This window comes from Centroberyx gerrardi, chromosome 5 (assembly GCF_048128805.1).
Source record: "Centroberyx gerrardi isolate f3 chromosome 5, fCenGer3.hap1.cur.20231027, whole genome shotgun sequence".
NCBI lineage: Eukaryota > Metazoa > Chordata > Actinopteri > Beryciformes > Berycidae > Centroberyx > Centroberyx gerrardi.
The window spans coordinates 22,378,529-22,401,990 of record NC_136001.1 but is presented as its reverse complement, the minus strand read 5'-3'; the positions used below and the strand labels follow the sequence as shown (position 1 = coordinate 22,401,990).

At 38.4% G+C, this 23,462-nt stretch overlaps 2 protein-coding genes across 3 annotated transcripts in view; one reads left to right on the top strand and one right to left on the bottom strand.

Annotated features, from left to right (window-relative positions):
* Positions 1-1,744: 1,744 nt before the first annotated feature.
* LOC139921006 (natural resistance-associated macrophage protein 2-like) overlaps positions 1,745-23,462 on the bottom strand; it is a 24,781-nt gene continuing 3,063 nt past the window's right edge. Inside the window, exons 2-17 of one of the 2 annotated variants that reach the window (XM_071911143.2) lie at positions 18,040-18,124; positions 15,632-15,771; positions 15,052-15,171; positions 14,239-14,358; positions 13,840-13,946; positions 13,646-13,716; positions 13,481-13,548; positions 13,235-13,390; positions 12,707-12,865; positions 12,465-12,551; positions 11,862-11,981; positions 11,572-11,721; positions 11,026-11,099; positions 9,926-10,079; positions 9,109-9,162; positions 1,745-2,277 (exon numbers count right to left, since the gene is read on the bottom strand). In XM_071911143.2, the coding sequence (XP_071767244.1) occupies positions 2,200-2,277; positions 9,109-9,162; positions 9,926-10,079; positions 11,026-11,099; positions 11,572-11,721; positions 11,862-11,981; positions 12,465-12,551; positions 12,707-12,865; positions 13,235-13,390; positions 13,481-13,548; positions 13,646-13,716; positions 13,840-13,946; positions 14,239-14,358; positions 15,052-15,171; positions 15,632-15,771; positions 18,040-18,073 (1,692 nt within the window). In that variant the 5' untranslated portion in view covers positions 18,074-18,124 and the 3' untranslated portion in view covers positions 1,745-2,199. Of the gene's footprint in view, positions 2,278-9,108; positions 9,163-9,925; positions 10,080-11,025; positions 11,100-11,571; positions 11,722-11,861; positions 11,982-12,464; positions 12,552-12,706; positions 12,866-13,234; positions 13,391-13,480; positions 13,549-13,645; positions 13,717-13,839; positions 13,947-14,238; positions 14,359-15,051; positions 15,172-15,631; positions 15,772-16,778; positions 16,813-18,039; positions 18,125-23,462 lie in introns of those variants that run through there. The other variant, XM_071911151.2, reaches the window with a different exon arrangement.
* ankrd52b (ankyrin repeat domain 52b) overlaps positions 23,300-23,462 on the top strand; it is a 20,714-nt gene continuing 20,551 nt past the window's right edge. Inside the window, exon 1 of the mRNA XM_071911108.2 lies at positions 23,300-23,423. The gene's annotated coding sequence lies outside the window, so the exon portion shown is untranslated. The remainder of the gene's footprint in view (positions 23,424-23,462) is intronic.

The following is a 23,462-nucleotide window of genomic DNA, read 5'->3' as shown; positions in this document are numbered from 1 at the left end:
CCAAACTCCCCCGGCACTCCTGGTAAATGAACACCAGGGTGTCGACCCTGGAATATCATCTGCAGGACATCACATGGGCACCTTCCCCTGCCGTTACCCATGATACAATACTTTACAAAACAATACTTCAATATTTATCATGTTACCTAAGTTGTTTACATCACAATGTCAATGGCCAACTTTGGCTAAACTCCACAGTCAATACAATGACATAAATCCTATATCTTCCCATAGCAGAGTGCACTGCGGCACACACACTTGTGTGTACATTTGGCTTCATCCAAAAGAAGGCAATCTGCTGAGCAGAATCCCTAAAAATCTGAAACTAAACTGATATTAAAATGTATGCTTTAAAAACTTTGTAGAATAAGCTTCAACTAAAACTAAATAGAAACTAAAAATAACTAGCATTAATGAAAAATATAAACATAAATTAGTAAATGCCATCTTAAAAAGAACTGAACTACGCTTACCTGAGATGGAAATTCAATTTCAAAAATAAACTACAGAGTATTAGAAAAAATCAAACTATAATAACCTTGCCAGCGGCATTGTCTGAGAACTAACCAATCAGATGTCTGTGGCCAGTCCCCAGAAGCTGACGAGCACTGGGCTAATGACACTCACACTGCTGTGTTCAGCATTGTCCACTCACATTGTCCACTACTGAAAATACATGAATTTATCCAATGGGAAATACATATGTTGAAAAATGCAGCTTAATATATTAATTTACAATTCTCTTTCATGTATATGACCAGTCTTCAAAAGACTTTTAAATACAAAGAGTGCACAGGCCTTTTTTACAAGTACGCAAAATTCCTATATTCTAAAATATTGCATAACTGTACACAAAGACAAAGATGACACAATTTCTCTGGAAATGACACATAACTGTCTCAAAGTATAAAACACAGGAAAAGTGTGACTTATCACATATAAATACCTTGTAGATTTAACAATAATATATAATATATATTATATGCAATATATTATATATGATCATATTATATGAATTTAATTTAAATCTAGATGTTCTAAATCACTTTATATTCTATTTTAATATAAAACATTACAATGAAGGACCTCTGACTATCTTAATATTAAAATTGCAGCTGGAAACTACTTGGTCCCCACCGAAGGCATTTAAATTGTAAAGGTCATGCTGTACCTTTTGGTTTTTGACTTCTCTTTAATGTGGATGATGCACCCATCATAGCAGCTGCACGGCCTTTTTTCTGCTTTTGGTACATGATGGTTCTGACCCTGTGGGGATCCACTGAGGCAGACAATAGAAACTGTACCATCTCAAAATGGAAAATATGACTACTGACTTTTTGTCATGCCAGGTGAGCCAAAAAAATGTTAACGTTTAAAAAAAAAGAAAAGAAAAAGAAACTCAATAGAGGGCTCTCCACTGGTGGCCATGTTGGAGGTCCAGAGCTCTGGGGCAACAGTAGCTGAGAACAACTAACTGTGTCTGAACTTAGGACTCGGCTGTCTCAACAGTATGGAATAGACAGTTGATTTCTGTGCCGTTTTTGACCGGGAACTGATTATTTAATCACTGATACAACCATATCTGGTAGACTATCGCTGTCTTGTTATTAACGTCATTGAAGCCACGTGGCTACTAGCTAGTAGTGGCTAGTAGTTCCATTGTAACATAATCATTAGTTGCTTTGCTAAAATAGCTTTCTGGATATTTAGCTAGCAAAATCCAACAAAGCCCAAAACCAACTGTTTATTTAAGCTAACTGAGCTGACTCTTCTCAAGCTACAGCCCAGAGTGCTTTGGAGAAGAAGCCATAGGTTAAACAAAAGCTGTGTTACAGTAACCTAAATTTGGAAACAACTGTGATACTGTATGGATTCATTTTCATATATCTCCTTTTTCGTAGCCACATTATTTAGCCATTATTTGCACAAAGATAATTCTCCAATAGACGTCCAACATGGCACCAGCTGTGGTTGTTAGGAGATTTGAGATGCAAAGCCTCTATTTTTGCTTTAAATGGGATTAGACATCTGTGTGTACTATATATTGTAAGGGCACTTTAAAAGGCATGAGGCACTGAAAGGCACAAGAGGAACACGTACTGGCCCAGCTTCAGTGGTTCCGCCCTTGAATGAGGTCATCTCCGAGTGGTCTTCCAGGCACCTGTGCCACAGCTCATCATCCACCCGCAGCCTGTCTTCCTATCTCTCAACCAAAGAGTTAGTGTCCATGTCATTCAACAGGAAAATGTCAGTGTGTCCTGACAGTCCCAGCCGAACCTGAAAGAAAGAGGGAGAGAGGAGATGGAGTTTCTATCAGTTATGAGCATATGGGCATACAGCTGGGAAACTCACCACATAAATCAACTTAGCATCATCTTATTGAAGGTAACTTGAATTATAGAAGCAAAACAGTTTTCATTTGATTTTGCCATGATTGGGATTGGTCGCTATCGACCAAGTTCTCATAGTTTAAACTTAATAACTGTAATTTCTTACTATCCACGAAGAAAAATAATTATGAATACAACTCTAGTTACATGCCCTCTTACAGCTCCACCACCCCTGGCTTGTGCACAGACTCCCATGCATGCCATCAGCCTTTTTTTTTTGTTTGTTTTTAGAGTGTTAGTCGAATATAATCTAACTGCTCTCAGAGCAGTAGGATGAAAAATTGTCAGATGTCTTGTTGTCAACCTCAACATCCAGCGTTACTTCGGCTGGCACCAGAGAAATCTTGTGGCAAAAGATAACCAACTAAAACTTGAGTCAGTTCTTCGACATCTCTGTGGAGAAGTCCTGCAGTCCGGACACTTGATAAACCAGATGTTGTTGTTGATCTTGATAAGCATCCCAGCACTGTATGAGGGGTTTTGATACATAGGTACCAAAACCGTAGGGAGTAGATCTATGAACTCATGGCTGATGTAGCGCTGTATTCACATAATGGCATACTGGAGCTCTGACTGACACAAGCTGAGGAACAGACAGCTACCGCTATCTCCGGCCCCGGGGATCTGCAGTCACCACCAGCTGTCTGGCTTTTTCACAGATTACCGTTTGCTTGCAGTCGTTTTGAGATCCTAGTGTAAAGATCACACTGGCCACATGCTTCATATACAGTATGCAAAAACAAAGACAACAGAGACCCTGATAACAGACATAAGCAGAGGTGTACCTCCTCGGAAATTATATGTCCCCTTTGACATACCATTGCTTTTCTTTACAAAACTCACAAATCAGGTATTTCTAGTATGACATCTTTAACTTAATTGTTTTTCCGTCAAACTGGATGAGATTTAATGAATCTACTAAAACTATTACAAAAAAGTAAAATGTAAGATTTTTTTAAACTGTTGCAAACTGTGCATAATTCTGTTAAAATATTGTAATTTAGACCCAAAATCCATAGTCCATCTTTGTTTGAATTAAGCCAAATATTCAACACATGTTCCATGTTAACACCTGAGGGTGCCATTATTGGCAGTTAAACCTTCACAACTTAAAGTTCTACAAAACTGACACTGCTTATAGTGTTCTCTTAAAGAAATACACAGAGTTTTGGGGAGATTGGCCCGTTGGTCAATTTACCTGTTAAGAGAGAACACAGACTTCAAAATCACCCGTATGTTCCCAGTAGTTCGTTCACTTCGGTGCTCCACACTTTAGCTCACATTATGTTGAGTGATCATGTGGTTCAGTCTGGGTCACATTCCAGGGCAGCTTTTTTTTTTTTTTTTAAATCCCAGTCTGCCCCTGGGCCAAACTCCCCAAAACTCAGTGTATTCCTTTAACTCATAAATACTCGCTAGTAAGAATCTGCGAGTAAGGAACCAACTTCAGCTGCATCCCTCACAACTGGAATAAACAGTGACAGTTCATAGAGGATCGTCCAGTCAGCGCTGTGCATTCGCACCGTAAACTAACGACCATGTTGGTCGCTAGCTTAGCTAGCTACGAGCATTGAGCTAATGCCATTATCAAATTTATTAACTTATGGCCTGTGAAAATATATCAGGGTCTGTGTCACTGCAGCTCGTCATCGTAGATTTTATATTATACTATATATAGTTTTTGTTTTGTTTTTTCCCCAAGGAAAGGAAAGCTAGACTGCAGATACCCCGGGTGTCTGGTGTCGGTGGTTTACTGTTGCTTAACTCATATGGAGGTATGCATGCTGAAAAAGTTAAATATTTTGCTGAAATGAAATAATGATTAAGCTAAGAGGAAAACATCACAATCACTGATGTATTTTAATCAATGGTGAATTGGATCTAATTAATTCTCAATTTTGATTTGATTATTCATGAACAGCAGGGCATGGAGTGTGCTCACCTTGGGTGAAAGTGTCTCTTTCCAAACAGAACTTTCCTCATTTACATACAGCATCATGAAATATTTTGCCTTTTGACCCTTTAGTCTAGGGAAGAGGCATGCATGCAGATAATGTGTGGGAAGATGTTTGATATCCAACACAACTTCTCCATTAACTCTTAACGGGTTCAATTTAACAATTCAGTATTTTATTTACTGGACATCATTTTCAAGAAACTGCCATCTTGCTATATAACCATACAAATAGGCATAATCAATTTAAGTATTTTAGTACCGTTATGCTGATAAGGAAACCTCCTGGAAAAGATAATAGTCTTTTCTCAGATTTTGAATAATTCTTTGTTTTGATTTACAAATAGGCGGTCAAATTGACTATTCAGGGTAAATGTAAAGTATTTATAAACAAATATGCAACTATAACCCATGGAAAAAGAAAGAAACAAACAAAAGGAATAAGTCCTCCTTTAGACATCAAAACACAAGACGCCAACAAATGTCCATATATCCACGATTTGCCATTTATTTTTACATGGTGTGCTTCATTCAATGGCTTCATTCAGTGGACAAACACTTATTCATTCAGTTGCAAAGAGCAGAAACTTGTGATATTTAACTTGTATCTACAGAATACTACATTGAGTAACAGTAGTAACAGTGGGCAAATGTCAGTATCCATTTGTTTGCCAGAGAGGTATTCATATGACAACAGATAGATCAACTCTCACAACAGTCTGAAAAACGTCAAGGTACATTTCCATTTCCGCTTACCTCTGTGAAAAGTCAATGAAAACTTTAAGAACTCTGAGAACTTTGAAATTAACCTGGACATGCAATAGCTGCATATTCTGACCAAAGATTTTCAGCTATATCTGGTCCACTGCATTAAAAATTAGCAATGAACCCGTCATATTTTTGTATGTGTAATACAACAATAATACCTGAGCGAATGTCCTTTACTGTGATTACTGGTGCAACATGACAGTGATGCGATACAAGAGAAATCGCTAATTCACTAAATTAAAAGAACCAAACCAAAATAAAAAATAACTTGGGGTGAAATGCTACAAGAGAAATTGCTGGTTGACACAGAATCAATAAAGCTCAGCTAGCTGGGCTTTATGGGAACTGAAGGCATGGAACGAATCTTTCAAGTTTGTTGAAATCAACTATTTTGACTCATTTGCCTCATCAATGCCCGTCAGATATTCCTGTGCGCTGAGCAATAAACTGGCTTTTCTACTTAAGTGAGAAAACAAAATATTTCAGTGCAATGTATACTGCCTAATTTTAGAGTTACAGAGCTGGTTTCATATCATCGCTGTCTGGTGAAAACCTTGCAACTCCAATTTTGGTGACATGGTTTCATGTTTTAACTTCAGTTGAATGATCACATGTTCCTCTATGGGCTGATTTCTACCACCCTTGGGTGTATGAAACCTTTTCAAACCCAATTGGATAACCTCAAAAATGCAAGGTGGTCAACCTAAAATCAAGGCTTGTTTCCTTAGTTCCTAAAAAGTTGACATTTTGGAGAAAGGAGGTTTTCACCTGGCAACAGCGACATGTAAATTTGTTAAAAAAAACTCCTGTTGATGCAGTCTGGTGAATCTAGTCGCTCAGAATTCAACAGATCGTTTGGCTTTACTGTGCTAAATAACCACCACAAACCTACAGACAGACTACTTTTCTAATTCTGACATCTTGTAACAAAGCTGTCAACAGGACCGAAGAGCTAGAAATATGTATTGCTTCTCATGGCAGATCTGCAGTAGAAATTCAGAAAATCAGCCACGTTACTTAATAATTAGCCCTCTGCTACTGCTGCCAATTGTCAACTTTCTGACTTTTCTTTTCAAGTTTGGTAAATTTATCCTGTGTCTAGTCGTGCTATGTTTTATAAGATATAAGATACTGGGAAGGCAGAACGGGTCATGACTTTAGTTACAGCTGTAGGCTACACACTGAGAGGGAGAGACTGGGCACTTGGTGGTTCACAGCTTACATTAAAAAATAATTATGATTACAGTTTTATTCCTACATTAATTGCGAATTTTCCCCCTCTTTGCAATGGTTTATTTCTCTCAAGGTACCTATTGTTTAAGAAATAAAAAGAAAGAAAAAAGATTAACTCAATCCAATAATCTTACCGGCAAATAGATCTGTAGTCCAGTGGACAATTGTTTAACACCTACAAATAGTAAAGGCTAATAGTAGCTTATATATTGGTAGAAACAGAAATGCACCAAAAAGTAAAATAACCATGTTGAAAAGGGAGAAAATATGTTTATGAAGGCAAAGAGGACAAGTCTTTCATTCCCATGCCTGCCCCATTACAAGAGTACCAACAAAGATTCCAGTCAACTTTCACCACTGGCTGAGACACAATTATCAAGAGAATTGGGAATTTGTATCCTTTAAACTTTTGAGTTTCTGCTATAGAAATTAAGCTATGTATGTCATCAATTACTGTAAAATAATTATAACCACAGCCACTGACAACAATACTCACCTAATGTTTGGGTTAATATACAGAATGCTGGACATATTTCTACTTTGATTTAGGTGCAGCACACCAGTATTAGAATAAAACTGTTCTTGGACAGACAAGGTTACTGTAAGTTGCCTCTACATTTGTATTTATCAACAAGTTGAGCTAGGTGAGACTGTTTGAAGCACATGTGTGGCTGGTATTGATTCTCAGTCATGGCACTTTTTGGACCCTACTTCACCTGGAATACTCTGCTTTCTCCCTGCCTATCCTGACCAGTTCTCCTTTGACACAGTTTTTCCATAACAATTACAACAAACACTTTATAAAAGCCACATTATTCATGTATACTTTAACCAAACAAAAGCTGTTCTTTTGCTTCTTTCTGCAAAGCAATATAAATAAATTAATTGTATTTTCTTCTGTTAGACATAATAAACATGTGTATTGTAATATACAATATTATTACAGTACAAAATATTATCTCCTGTTTTTACAACAGACAAACGATGCTGAATGAAAATCTGTGAAGGATGCTTTTTCCAGTCAAGAAAATGAGAACATAAAATAATGTTTTATCACAGCTTAGTTTTAGACATCCAACAATTATTTTCACCCAAACTCTGACATCGTCAGTCAAGTGGGAATGGGATGATTACCTGACACTAAAACATTTTAAATCAGTGTGTGGGTCATCACTTTGCCTCTAAAAATCTCTCACTCTCAGACCTCGGTTGTACTGATAAGAACAACATCATGTCCACTTTGAAACTATGTAGTAGACAAATGGTTCTCTGCTCATTTGATACATGAAGTGACAAAATCAGTGTGCGCATGATACATCTCACATTATGAAACTTGCCTCTTTACCTTCTTTGACATGTTATGACTTTTTTAACAGTTTACAACCACAAAATCACATTAAGTCTGGTCACCAATGGCTTTTCACACAATTAGGGCTGGATATCATTTGGAGATTTTCTGGTACACATACTGGCACGCTGATATCAAGCAATTTGTTTTTCAATAGTTTGTGTGAATCAAATAGGTTTTTCATAATGCCACTATTTGTTCCTGCAAATGAATACATGGATATATAAAAACTTTCCCTTGGATAATATTTAGTATATAGCCTCTTAGTAATATTAATTCTGCACTGAGATGGGAGAGTGTGTAGACATAAGTGGAAGTCATCACAGCAATACATTATCAAGGTAAAGGGGCTCACACAGGGCAGAGTGGATGATGCAACTAATATTAGTACCAACGCCTAGGGGAACATGGGCTTGAATTAGAATAGAATAGAACAACATATTATCACAGTAACTAGACAGTTAGGTTAGCTCTTACTTAGCGAAGACAGTGCTAAAAAGAAGTGTGGAGAGAAGACTGGCTTCACATGACTAAGAGCTGATGTTGGTTTGGTCTTTGTGAACAACATAAGCACTTAGTTTAAGGCAAACTAATAGCAGCATAAACTGAATAGCACATCAGCTGAATTAATGGCAGTATTGCCAGGAATACTGATAATGGCCTGCTGAATGTCTATTCACCAGGATGGAAATACAAGGCTGACCTGCCATGTTGGAAGAATCTGGAAAAACGTTATTTCAAAATACTTAATTCACTAAGTTCTATTGCGATTTCCAAAATATATATACCATTCACATCATAATACTATAAAAATGATAAGAGACTAACTATTTTTTAAATTCCATATCATTTAGTTTGTTCAGCTTGTTAAAATGTTCAAAATGTTAACATAAATGAGAGCGCTCCAGGGTGGAGGTCGCGGACAGCGCAGGTCTGCAGCTAAATCTTTTGGAATTTGTTACCAATTAAGTTACAAACAACCATCAGGCGACATCTGCTACGCACCTCACTTTGTTAATCACACGCAAAGCTGAATACAATTACTGACAGCAATTGGCTGTGAGAAGTGCAACAATGATTGATTTCTCAAATAATGTATACATTTCCCTAAAATTTGGATCAAGCGTCAAATGTTGGCACCCAATGTCTAACCATTTTTCGGTGCTCGGTAATATTGCTCTGGTCGGATAACCAAAAAGCACCAAATTTTGATACCCAGCCCTACACCCGATTAACATGTAAAATTCTATAGAAAATATGCTTTGTAAATCCTATTATCTTGAAAAAAAGCCTGGCTCTGAACAAGGTGCAACGTCTCCAAGAGGAAGGAGGAATGCTGGTGGTTACTGTCCTGTTCAGCTCTACGAGTCGTACTCAGACTGCTCCTCTATGAACACAGCAGGTCTATTGCTTACCCTGCCACCAAAGTCCAGACAGGAAACCCCCAAGGCAATCAAACACTGCCATGCCTACAGACAACGACAAAGGAGCAGGACGTCAAGACACAAAATGTTAAAATGTCACAGTTAAAATATGTCAACCAATCAATCAATACAGGCTGTTCATTCAAAATATTGCACCACACAAATATATGTCGGCTATTTCAACCAGCCAGGCATCAATCACATAGATGCAGTTCTAAAGTATTTTGCCTAGTTGTTCTGAATGCATAGTTAAAATGTCATGTTTTGTTTCTCTAAAACACCAAAATATAGTTCATTTTCAAATTAAAGCTTATTCAAAATATGAAATCATAGAATCATATACATTTTTAAATGCTTTTAACAAACTATTTTACAAATTAATTAAAGGAACTTCAGCAATTTTGTACAATAAATAAAATACGCTTTCATATCCACAAATCATTTTGTCAATTATTTTGAGTACACTGATTGGTTTGAAAGACTAAAAGTCAGATGATCAGTATTCTACAATGCATCAGTTTTAACCTTAGAGTGTACACATGCATACATTCCATTAAAAAAAGTTAATTTATCAATGTTATTTTTCCATTTTTTTTCCAAATAAAGTATGTACTACAATTGAAAAAGCATCAGGTGGTAATATTTCAAGACTTCATCATTTAGAAAAGCAGGGTCGGTCAATAAGTTTAACAAATTTACATAAAGAATTTACAGATTATTTATCGGCACAAAAGAAAATACTTCAACACAGAATCAACAGAGAAAATGGATGGAGAATAGCACATAATGCTGAAACACGCTCACTCACCAGGTAGCCGACAAAGCACAGGTAGGCTACCGAGAAGAGGGCAGCCAGAACGTAGAGCAGCACGCTGTTCAGGGCCGTCACATAAACCACCACGAAGTACATGTTGATCGCACAAACCACCAGGATGACGATGCCTCCAGAGATCTTCCACACCCTGAAGACCACAGGAAGACAGTTGGTTAAGATGTTGATATTCTACATCACAGGCCACTGAAATATACGTTTTCCCCCGCAAATATTCCACATTTTTGCTATTTCTTGCAGATTTATCACAGAAATCACTAAAATATCAGTCACTATAATTTTAAAATTGTTTCTGTAATAGTCTAATCAAACCATTTAATGAGCAAATTCATAATTTGTGAAACTCAATTTTGGCCCATCTCCCCACTTTAAAACACAAAAACAACCACAAATTGCCTTGTAATTTTTCTAGAAAACTGCAGCACAATCAAGTACAGTATATTTGGCACCAAATATCACAGAAAAACTGCAATAGTCCTAATAAAAAAAACTTATCTGGAACCGAGTGTATGGTAACCTTGAGGCAACTTGCATGCTGGGAAGTCAATGAATAACTAGCAGGCACTCAGAAGCACAAACCTTCAGCAACAAACATTCTCCAGCTTGCTGTTACACCCAAAGGGATCATCATGCCTATCACTTAAAATTGGAAAAAAAAAGATCTTGATCCTGCAAACATACCCTGAGGATTTGGAATCAAGTCTCTATTTTTGTTATAGTTCATAGTTATGGCTAAAAAACAATTGTCTAATGGCGGAAATTCCAGATCTGGATCATAAAAATTTAATCAATTGTCCCTTGGCCCAAGGCCTATCTGTCCAGCAAATTTCATGGAAATCCATTAAGAAGTTTTGAGATGTCCTGCTGACAGACAGACAGACAAACAAACAGGGGCAAAACAACATCCTTGGTGGAGTAATTATGTTCTCATGTGTGATAAAGGAACCAATGACTTTCAATTAGTAGAACACAACAAACAAACGTGCATTCCAGAGGAAGGATAAACCAAATAACTACAAATGAAACTGTTTCAGTCTACTTGAGTGAACTTTTAAAGATATATATTTTTCACTTACAATCCATTTGCAAAGTCATTCATTATGGACGTCAGACTGGTGAAGGTCAGAATCGGGATCAAAGCAAATGGTAGCTGTTGGATGACGAGAGAAATCAGAATGAATAGAGTTTACAGCATCATGTGCTGCACCTCTGAAAAATATCCTGCACTAATTAAAGTGAATCAGGTGAGTGGGTTAATGCAAGAATAAGACATGCTTAACACAAAAGTTTAAATTTTCCAATTCCAAATTGGAAAAAGGTGAAAATAAAATAAAACACTACTAGTCCTGATACAACTAAACAATAATGCATTTCCTTTATATTACAAATTGGCCAACAAGAATGAACATAAAACAACATAATAGACAACAGCATATAGCAGAATAAAAATAATAAGAATAAAACTTAACATATCAAGGAAGAGTAGAACTGAATATGTATGTTCATTGACAAAGTAGGGCAGGATTACAGATGCTAATTAACTTTGAAAAGGTGAATTTTGAGGGCTTTTTTGTGAAGGAGGGGAGTTAAGAGGTTCAATGCTAGGTAAAAAAGTATCTGACCTGCATGCTCTGTAGCACGTTGAGGAAGTCGTTCATCCCCGTCAGATGCTGAACATCCTGAAAGATGGCTACCAGCAGCGTAGGTGTGATGGCGATGGAGCGGGTCAGCAGCACCCGCGCAAAACGGGACCAACGCAGGTTCAGGAAACCCTTAAAAAAGGAACGTTCAAGTGAAACAAACATGAAAGCAAAAACATATATATTTTCCTTTTTCAGCTACATGCATCTGGTGCACACATGCTAGAAATAAAGAGAGCAGTAAGACAAATAGAACCGATATGCATTCTTACCTCCATGACAAACTGTCCAGAGTAAGTGCCCGTCATAGTGGAGCTCTGTCCTGCTGCCAGGATCCCTATGGCCCAGATATAGAGGGCTGCAGGGCCAAAGAAACAGCCCAGGACCACCCCCTGAACACACAAACACATCGACACACAATGGGTCAGACACACAGATCGACAGATAGATACTTTATCTGTCCATCTATCTATCTACCTATCTATTGAGAGAGGCAGAGAGAGAGAGATTTAGAGAGAGATTTTGGTCACACTTGATTTGGATAGCCCAATGTTGATACTCAACTTCATATCAAGTGACTATAATGTGTCACTAAAAAGTCTAATGAATTTATGTGAAAATGCGGCCAATGTAGCCACCTTGGGCTGATAAATGAGACTGCCCCGCCAAAAAATATTTTTTCCTGGCTGAAACATAAGAGTTCAGAAGAGCTATAACAATATAGAACAATCTTCGAGATGATGGCCTTTTCTAAAAGGAGATACATTTTTTCTCATATATTTAAATGCTCAGAAATCTTACAATATGCATCTTTAACCTCTTCCTTTTTAACAATTCAACTGAGGATTTATTGATGTAGTAATGACTAGACTCACCCCTTTGTAGATGTCGACCTCCAGCGTGTCGTTGTTGAGGGGGAACAGCTCTGTGTGAGCGCTGCCGCTTGCGTTGCACACGGCATTCTGCAACCAAGGCATAAACATCACATGATAAAGGATTGGATTCTCTGAACAATGTGGGTTAACAGTACTAATCAGAAAAAACATACTCCACAATATTTAAATATGGACAATACAGGCTTCAGCAGAACAATGGATTCATAGTACTATATACCCACCACTTGAAAGTTCTTTTTATCGTAGAAGGCCTCAGCAAACACTGCTACAACAAAGACATTGATGAGGAAGGAGATGAAGAGAGCGATAGTCGACTCAATGAAGTAGTACTTGTTGGCTTCCTTTACCTCCTTCTTATCGCTACGGTCAATTTGCCGCGACTGGAACATAGGGGGATAAACAGATCAATACTAAATTGCCGTACTTAAATGAGTGTAAAAGAAACACTGCATTTGTCAGAAGAATTTCAATGTCAGCAGTGCAGTAGATTAATTGGCACAACATTCAGGTCTCCTCCAAAAACAATGTTATACCCAGACTAGCTAGCAACTGTACAAATAAAAACAAAACCAAAAAAAAACACCCTTAATTAATCCGCACCATTCATGTTTTCATGATTGCTGTAGGTAAAAAGGGAAATCCATAATAGTCCAGGCAACTCTGTTTAATTCCAAGTTGTTGATTTCTTTAGGCTTTACTCCAAGTCTTGCTTAACTGCAGGTAACAACTGACAAGTATGAGTTTCTAACCTTGACAAGGGCCGAGTGCAGGTAGATGTTGTGCGGCATGATGACAGCTCCCACAATTCCCACTGCCTGCTCCAGCTGCATAGAACCACAGCCTTCACAGTACGGTACAAACATCCCCTTCAGCAGATCCCCTTGGTTCGGACTTACCAGCACGTACTACAGAGACACAACACAGAATCAGACACATCAGAGAGGCAACGACAAACACCCAAAGAAATGTAGCCAACTGATGGAAGGGACCCTTACCTCATAACCAAAACTAATAGCCATTATGGTGATGAGAAAGCCAAAGAAGGCCTCAAGTTTCCTTAGGCCTGCAAAGAGATGCATACTGTAATAAACACCGGGAAACACGCATTTTTAAGCATTAACCTACTGAAGCCAGTGGTGAAATATAGGAAGATCACATACCATACTTGTCTAGAAAGAGGAACACAAATGTGTCAACGATGGTGATGAGAACGCCTGCCCACAGTGGAATCCTGGAGACGAAGCAGAAACATTTTACTTTTTGACAAGAAATCCAGATTTTTTTCTATGTGGAAATGTAATGTAAATCTGCAAATAATGTTTGTCCACTTGGACAAGCAGTAAAGACATCATACCTGCCCACAGAGAGAAGGTTGAAAGCTATTGCACAGCCTATGACCTCCTGCATGTCTGAGCCAATAATTGCCAGTTCCACCATAAGCCAAAGGATAATCCGTGGCACCTGGAAAAGAAAGCAATTAAAGAAAAAATCCCATGAAATAGAAATCATAGTTCATGACATAAGGTCAAAAAAAGGAATGTGGGCAGGTGTGTAGATCAGTTAGAGTTTCAACCTCTCTTTAGAAACAGGATTTTTGTTGAAATCATAATAACCAGTGCTTTAAAGGGGATGATACAGCCTCAAATAAAGAAAGTTAAGGTACCAGGGTTTTCAACAGTGACTGTGTGTGTGAAGGAAAGAGCAAGTCAAAATAAAAAACACTATGAGTGTAATGAGAGTGGGTGATGCTCACGGTGGGATACTGGCGGTTGCAGACTTCAGCCAGGTGCATCCCAGTGACAACTCCCAGACGTGCAGCTAGTCTTTGCAAGAGAAGCCCAATGATGGTGGCGGCGAGGAGCACCCACAGGAGCTGGGAGACAGTCAAAATCAGCACAGTTCAGTACTTTTTCATATATTGGTTATATTTACATGGTCCGACCAGGTAAAATAACAGTTACCTGTGTTCATTTTGGTTTTATAATTATTTTGGACAGTGTGATGCACTAAGCTGGTATTCAAATGTGTCAAATGTGAACTGCAATAACCATAATTCATTGACATAGTAGATGTATTGGTCAAGGAGTAAAACATAGACAGTATTTGGTGCTCCAAGTCCCACTCAGTGCCCTCACAGACTGAGCAGAGAGGCAAAGTTTGCCATGTTAAGCAACCAGATAACCAAAATATGACCTTAAGTAAAGGCAAATTTTGCCTTCAATATAAATGTGTAAATTTTGGCACTTTTTATTTAAAACTAAAAATGATGTATTTGGGTGTAGAGAACAAAAAATAATTACATAAAAATACTCATTATACTCATTATTACTAATCATGACCCCAAATATGGAGTCTAGCCTAAATCTAGCCAATAGATACTGAAGGAGAATATACTGTATTATGGTTCATGGTATTTCCTGGATCCCCAGCCCAGACCCCACAAAGTAACCTACCAACCTGTGGGACGCATAGCAGTTAGTAATGGGGTAATATTTGTCACAATGTAAGATAACAGGCATAGTCATATTTGCTCTGTTGTCTAGATTAACGTGTTTTCACTAATCACCTTGAAGCCTGCTTTAGCTCCAGACTGCAGGTCCGACTCAATGTTCCCTGGGTCCAGGTAGGCGATGCTCATTAAAAAGCCTGGACCAGTGAAAGCCCAGAGTTTACGGAAACTGAATATCTGAAAGAAAGGATAGCAGAATTGAATGTTTCTTTATTATTTATGTTGTAATTCTGCACGATATGAAATTGCTTATTGGATGCAATTAAAACAGTTGTTGCTTCCTAAAATCCAACATATTGAAAATCTAAATTCTGAATTAATGTCCAACAAGGACAAAGAATTTCAATTCCACTGAACATGAAAAGGAGAATGAAATACTAAGCAAGTTTTGATGTTCATAAAGAGATTATAGGATTTCGGGATAATACTGGTTAGGAGTTTAAAACTGGTTTTGACATTAAAATCAAAGGCCGTTTGGGACCGCCCTCCCGTCCAACAGTAATGTCAACGGCTCTGTGAAGTCACAAGCTTTATCAAGTCAGTCAGTACTAAATCCAGTGAGATTACATATGACGACTAGACCACATCGTTTACATATCATGGAACAATTAAGATTCACTGTAGTCGTCATCAGTACCTGGGTGACATCCTCGGGAATAGGCACCTTCTCCTCAAAGTATGTGGAGAAGGGCTCCTCCTGGGCCACGGGCGAGGCAGGAGGAGAGATGGAGCTGTACTGGGTCGTCTGGATGACCCCATTCTCCTGAGGGGAGTCCTCTACGACAGCAAAGGAGAGAGAACAGAAAGGAACGGACACTGGTTAATAACGAGAAGAGAAATACTAAAACATAAAAAAGGAGAAGAAGCTATATAGTGGTCCAACCATAATTCGTTTTGCCATCAGTTGTAGAGATAGATATCATCATCTACCCAAGACAGTTTCCTACTTGATGTTCATTGCATTCAGGCCACACACATATAGCCTAAGCCATGTTCGAACTGCACCAGAGTGAAACACATTTAATTCTATTATTTTTTGCTTTGGGAAGCGTAGGCTAATAAATAATTTTACTGCAATGTGATCTGGCTAAACTGCATTTATCAGACAGTTTACAAAAAAAAGCTTGATTATCTACTGAGAGAGACCAGTGAGTTTTAGGTCTGAGCAGAGACACAGCAGATCTGTACAGAACATCAACAACTCTGCCATTCTATAGTGGACTAACCTTTATCAGAAATCGCCTACATTCTTTAAAAGCTTTACAAAGCCAAAAACATTGGTTTAGTCATTGTAAAGCAACACTTTCAAGGGCAAGCAATTTGTTCCATAAAGTATACTGACCAAAAGCAAGCACTGTGAAAACTTCCAGTGTTGCCACAGCCAAAAGCAATCTGAAACTGGATTTCGAAACTTCTTTATCAGGAATTTAGTTTAAGACTTGCTTACTTACTTAGATGCAACAAAGTTATAATGTGGGCCGCATTTAGTACAGATCCAAATATAAGGCAGAGTTATAAATGTTGAACCCAGTGACTCCACTATCACATGAGAACAAGATGAAACATAAAGGAACAGTGTTTGGGCAAGGATCAGCCCAAAGCCCTGTCAATATAAAAACTCACAAGAACGGTATGAGGAACCTCAGATTTAAATTCCATAGCCTGGCTGCATCTACTGTCTAACATTTCTGACAAAAAGCTTCAAATAAATTCATTCATGTCAATCGCATATCTTGCTTAACTACTTGTTCAAAGTATACCTGTAAATGACATTTACTACTCACTGAGTTTGGAGTGTTCACTCTTTTCTCCCTTCATCTCCAACGTTATTTTACAAGACAGACTCACTGCTGTTCCCAAAGTCCACTGACCGCTAACAATGACTGAGTTTGTAATCTCTTTTTTTTTTTTTTTTTTTTGGTCAATGGATGTCACAATGACTTCCTGACGTCATATTTCTAAAAATCAATCAGGAAGAGAGAACTGAGGAAAAACGGAAAACTCCAGTGTTGTTGCATCTCTTCACCCCTCCCACACACACCAAGCTATCCTGTTCTTTACCCCACAACCCCAAACCCAAATATACAGAGTGAGCTTGCCCTGTACACATGAAGAAATCCCAAAGAATCACAAAAGTAGTAATAAAGTTCACAAAAGCAGCAGTGATGTTTAAGGGAAAACTTTCTGTGATATTTTACACTTCAACTTCAATTTCAATGTAACAAACCTCCAGTAATTGCTGCCCTGGAGATTCCTGTCACCACCAGCACTCAGGCTCTCAGTATCAGTGATTGCAAACAGGCAAAATTATTTCTTTAAATATGATCCAGGGCACAGAATGAAAAAAATATATACTTGAATCTAGGGTGGGCGATATGGCCTGAGATTCATATCACTATATACTGTCACATTTACTTCGATAACGATAACTGAAGCGATCATTTGTTTATTTTTCTAACCCCGGTGCAGAAATACTACATTCACCATTAGCGTCACAAAAATATGCTTTTATTCTGGTCATATTCTGTCCTTTCCTAGCTGGCTTGATACAGCCCATTCTACACTAGTAGTACTTTGAAGTACTGTTCCAGTAGTAGTACTTTGAAGTACTACTAGAACGAGTACTTTGAAGCGCGACTCTCAGTTTAACTGAAGCAACACAAATGAAACCATTTATGAAAAGTTGGCTACTTGACAAATGTATTTACCGAACATACCGACATGTAGAAAATTTGGTCGGTGAGAGAGTGCCAGTGTCGGTTTTGGTACATTTTCGGTATATCGCCCAGTCCTACTTGGATCTCCCTTTTCTTGTTTGTAAAAAAAAAAAAATAAGTATGATTTTTATTAGGATTTCAAAATTAAAGTTATGTGCACGCTCAAGTGAAAATGTAGCACAGTAAAAAATAATTTTAAGCACCTCTGTCAACATGCACACTGACACAGAACTTCTATTCCTTCCTTACCCAAGTTCCCAGAGTGTTTAACGCTGGAAGACATGGGAGTGTCTGTGATGGTCATGTTTCTGTTATCATAAGCCGTTACCTTCAAGGAGGTCTCCCTCTTGCTCAGCCTTCATCAGGGTCGGCTGAGGGATCCCTGGAAACTTGAGGGATGAATATCAGCCTCCCTGCAATAAGACAACAACAGTTACATAACTTGAATGAAACAGAATGACAAGATTGTTCAGGTTAAAGGTTTTATTCCCATCTCCTACTAAAACAGTATTCAATACACCAAGTATCTTCTGGGTCTCTAGCACAAGTATTTAGTCTAATTACAAACAGGCTAGCTTTGTGTTCTCTTTAGACTGCTTACTAAACTACCTTCAGGCTTATCACAAGACAATATATGACTATGCCTGCTAAAAATGTTGCTGCCCTCTCCCCCTCTAATGTATAAAAAAAACATTGAGAATTGCAAGTCATAATAACATGACTAAGCAACAGCAAAAGCATGTGAAGCGGTCATGACTTCTTAGTCCACACAAATTAGAAACCATGAGTTGACGATTTCAGTTCCACAATAATCAATCAACCCTTCCCTTTCCACTCACTCTCGATGTCAGCTTGAAAAAAAAACAAAAAACGCACACACTTTTTATACACAACTTAGTCCAGCTCAACAACTGTATTTTCTAAAGCCAAGAGTACTGGGAGGGGAGGGTCTCTGACAGCATGTGACTATGAAATCACATGAGTCAAAAGACAGTTGAGCAGCAGACAGAACAGCATGGGAACAGGTTGGCCTTCCAGCACTCATGTTTTCCAATGATCTGCTACTTCCTCTGCTAATTATACATATATGCATTGCATAATTAGCAGTATCAGCGGGTAACAAGTTACTTGGCAATACACAATACAATAGTAGCACTTTTCTCAATAATAGTAGTTTAACAAAATTATAATTTGAGTAATAATATTAGTTACCAGTCAATCTGTAAGTTGTTGCTTCTATTATCAATACTCAAGAATGTCAGAATTTGAATGATCGAAAAACTAATTTGCTCTCCTGCACCACCCTCTGAAGTTTTTTTTGGCATTATTGATTAGCCTATTATTCTTTCAACAAGACATGAGCTCTACTGTTTTGGCAAATGGTTGGACTTCTGTATGCCGAGTGTAAGACGCTGTTGAATACTTAATCCTGGCATTGTTTTAGCTGATTTTAAATTGCAAGCATTTTTGAAAGGAGAAACAATGTGCATGCTCTATTAGATGATTTTATTGCCTAGATGTTGAAGGAAAAGTGTTGATCTGACCTTGCCTACTACTCATCTGTACCGTTTTGTTGATTTAGGTCAGGTGCCCCCACATCTTTGAGGTTCTGCATCTGCACCTACTACAATTGCCTCCAAACCACCATCACTCTTCTCATCCTTCCCTCCTAAACCCCCCACCTCCACTCTCACACACCACCTTGAACTGATAGACCGACTGAACGCTGCTATTCGTACATGGACACTGAAATAGCTTATTCACGCCATTATAACATAGTTGGTTGGTAGGGTTCAACATTAAGATTTTTTTGCACTTCAGGCCAGTAGGTCAGAGGTCTAATTGCTTTACTTCCTAGTATATTTTCACTGGCCAGACAGGCAAAAATTAAAATAACCACTTTCATAAACTTAAGTGATTAATAGAAAATGTAAAAGATAACTAAAACAGTAACTGCCTTGCAAATAAATTTGATATACAACTTTTAAAACACTGTAATATTCCAAAGAATAGGCTAAATTGACTCTTGTTGCACTTACAGCATTGTTTTCATAGATGTGCTCTATAACTAACTGACTGAAAAAACAGAGGAGAAAATTCATTAGGATGGCAAGTCTCTCCATTCCTCCGTCTTGCCAACACATTATTAGGACCTGATGAAGGGTTGTCAGCTCGACTTTGCCAACATGGCAACAGGCTAGGTGCTGCCAGCTCTTGTCATGGGCATTGAAGTGTGTGTGTGTGTGTGTGCGTGGTAACTGTGGGTGATTTTAAAAATGAGTCAACTTGATCGTTACTTGAAAATGATGAATCAGTCCTGTACTGTTTGTCTGCATTTTTCAACAGAAAGAGACTTGACAAATGAAACAGCAATTTATTTTGTAATTCAAAAGCAGCTGCCACCAGGTCCACTCCACAGAACTTGTTGCCAGCTCCCTCACCAACTCTGGGCTGGCGTCCAATCTAACTGTTTGTGTAAAGCACAACTGAAACGAGAGTGGGTCAGTGGCAAAGATAACAGGCTTCAGAGTGACGGGAAAAACTCATCATCTGACATTTGACGCACCTTATGAAATCAGTCCATACAGCTGAATACGCTGAATGGGGTAGTGCTCATATATAGGCTACATACGATCCTGATTATGAACTTTTCACACTTTCCGGCCGGACCGAAACGTAAGTGAATAAATGTATTTAGTGTTGTATTGCGCAAGGTTTTGATGTGAGTTTTTTCCATTACTCCAAGTTCCCTTTTTTACTCTACACTCCAAGACCTTGCAATGAGAAAACCACATAAGACTGATGAGTGAAAATTGAATCACTACAAGAGATTAACTACAAATCAAACACACATTAATTCAACGAAGACGCAGAAAAAATCCTCTTCCCTACCTCCGACTTCAAGAACATGAATCCTTTCTCTTCTAATCATATAGTAATTCAACTGCAGAAGCTTAGTGAGAAAGAGACACGTCTTTTCCTACACAGCATAACCCTAAGTGAATACTGGTGCAACAAACGCATAGCCAGGGGACTATGAATACAAAAGAGCCCACCAGTGGGAAAAAGGGCAAGACTTTTGTTCAGAGGTGGGGTGAGATCCTCAACAAGAGCTCTTGAATTAATGTTGTTGTTCAGAGATCATGCCTAACGAAACCAGAGACACAACATTCTCAAGTTGGTCCTCTTTTGCCATTTATCAACCTAGCTATACTTTGCACATCTGTGAATGTACTGCACCACTTTTTTTGCACTACCAATGCCTCAAGACATTCTCAAGTTAGTCCTATTCTGTTCAAATTACTCATGATTGTGACCGTGTGGTACACTGGTCTGCACCTCTGGACATTCACTATCCTCCTTACTAGTGTTGTCAACTTTGCCAACGCAGCTATCTGGTACAACTCTTTGGCTTTAATCTGTGATACAGTACATCTTATCTCCACTATATGAAGTACTGTTAAGCTTTGTACTGTGCCTTGTGTGTCAATCCTGTATTGTGTAACTGACTTGTAATGTGTCAGCATCAATCAACCAAGTCAAATTCCATAGGCACCCACCCACTGTACTTGGTAAATAAAATCAATTCTGATTCTAACAAACTTTGTTATCTACTAGTGAAATATCTGGCAAAATGGAATGTACATATTAAATACACATTTGTTCAATAACAGTATCAGTACACCATGTAACACTAATCCCTTCATATATAAAACATCAATTTATGTCTTCAACTACATGATTCATTTTTAATTTACCAAATGTTGCTTAGAATTAGCCGAGCTTGTAGATCTAAGTTAAAACAAAAGTGGTTAAGAAACCACACAACATCCCAGGCTAACTTCCCCCAAAACCATGGCCTGACAGGATGGCAAGGAGGTATAATCTGCACAGAACAGCTTATACAATCACTCTAAATCTGTCAACTCCCAAACTGACAAATGATCTTGAATGTCACACCCATCTATGTGGTATTTAGGCTCAATGGCCTATAACCCTTGTGCACAAAAAAAAGAGTCTCAATGTGGAACTGCCAATGTAAACAGCAACTCACAGTTTAAGAGTTTGAATCTTATATGACAAACCTGAATTTGCCTAAATGTGCCTAAATTAATAATGTACCGTATGTATGTATAATGTAAAGTATTAGTTGATGGTTTTACAGGCAAGGACATCAATCAACACATCCAACAAAATCAGCATAACAAAACATTATTTCTATCTTCAAATGAAGATCCATCATTAGGAGAAACAAAATCATCAAAGACATTACAGACCCACTCAACGACCAATACATGCTCCTACAGTGGACGTTCAGAGCCCAGGAAGATTAAAGAAGGATTGTCACTGACTGCGCCCACCCTGGCAACCATCTGTTCAAAAACTTTGTCTGGGAGACAGTACTGGTACCTAACCCACCAGCTTCATCCTAAGAGCTAAACCCTATGTAACCATCACTCCCAACTGTATTTACACACTGCCATGAACTTGGTTGCTGGGTTGCCCAGCTCTGATTTTGTAAGTGGGCTGGAAGAACCAACCACAAATAAACAGAATAAATTCTTGAACACTAAAGTAAAATATGAACCTATTTGCATACAGTTATGTACAAGCAAAACACATTTGTTGTAGCACTGACTAAATTTCTTGAGATGTATCATCTCGTTTTCATGGGGGTTTCGAGAGGTCAACACGAGCAAGGCACTTCGTAGATGCATTTGCTCTCCAGTGTCTCCGTGCATTGTTTTTCCTGTTTATTTCAGTAATCTCGCATTTTATATTGTCCCCCCCCCCCTTATTTGAAGGTCCTCTTCTACTCTAAAACATGTATTTGCCTTGTAAAATTGTGAAACTGGCTGATCGACTTTCATGAACCAGTGTAGCCAGTGTGTGTCAGTGAGTCAAATTAGTTGCCAAAGAACGAAAGGTCAACACTGAATGAATGTTAAAAACTAAATTTCAAACTAAAACTACAAACCCGTTGCAACTAAACTAGAAAAGAACGTTTGACCTCCTGTCCAGATAACTTAGCTGTACTTGGTGATGTGGCTACAGCTGCTGTGAGCTAACGTTGCAGTTAGTTTGATGAAGAAAAGCTTGCTTGCTAACCCTGCAGATGGCTGGACCAGAGTAGTTGTGACCAAACTAGCCATCACATTTCTCATGATAACTCAACAAACCGAAATACGAGACCTTAGTTCGCTAAACCAGCGTTAGCGACGTATTGCTTATAATAACGGATCAGGCTAACGAGTTTCCAAGATTAGTTCGCTGTCTGGTTTGCTAACGTTAACCTTATTAAAGTATGAAAAGGTCGTCTTACCTGGGTATACTTTAGGTGAGTGCAAAAATAACAGATTGATTATGGCTAGCTAGATCCACCTGAAACCACGTAGGTTAATTAGGAGCTATAGCTAGCTGATCTAACAAGCTATCTTTACTGGAAAAGTGACTCTCCATGTCACCTGTAAGTTGGAGGCGCATGCGCTGCAGCTTTAACCGTTCTCATTGGTCAACTCATGAGAGCCCGTGCAAATCTCACAGCACATGTGACTAGTAGATACCATGCGAACAATATAAAAAATATTGTTTTGAGTTATAATCACACGACCATGAAGCTCAAACAAATGAACATTACCTCACTGGGCAGCCAAACGTAAAAAAGGTCTCGGCGCAATCAGCAGAGAAATTAATGGGGGGGCTAAACGAAAGGTATGCCTCACACCTCGCGTGACGGTTCTGTGACTTTTC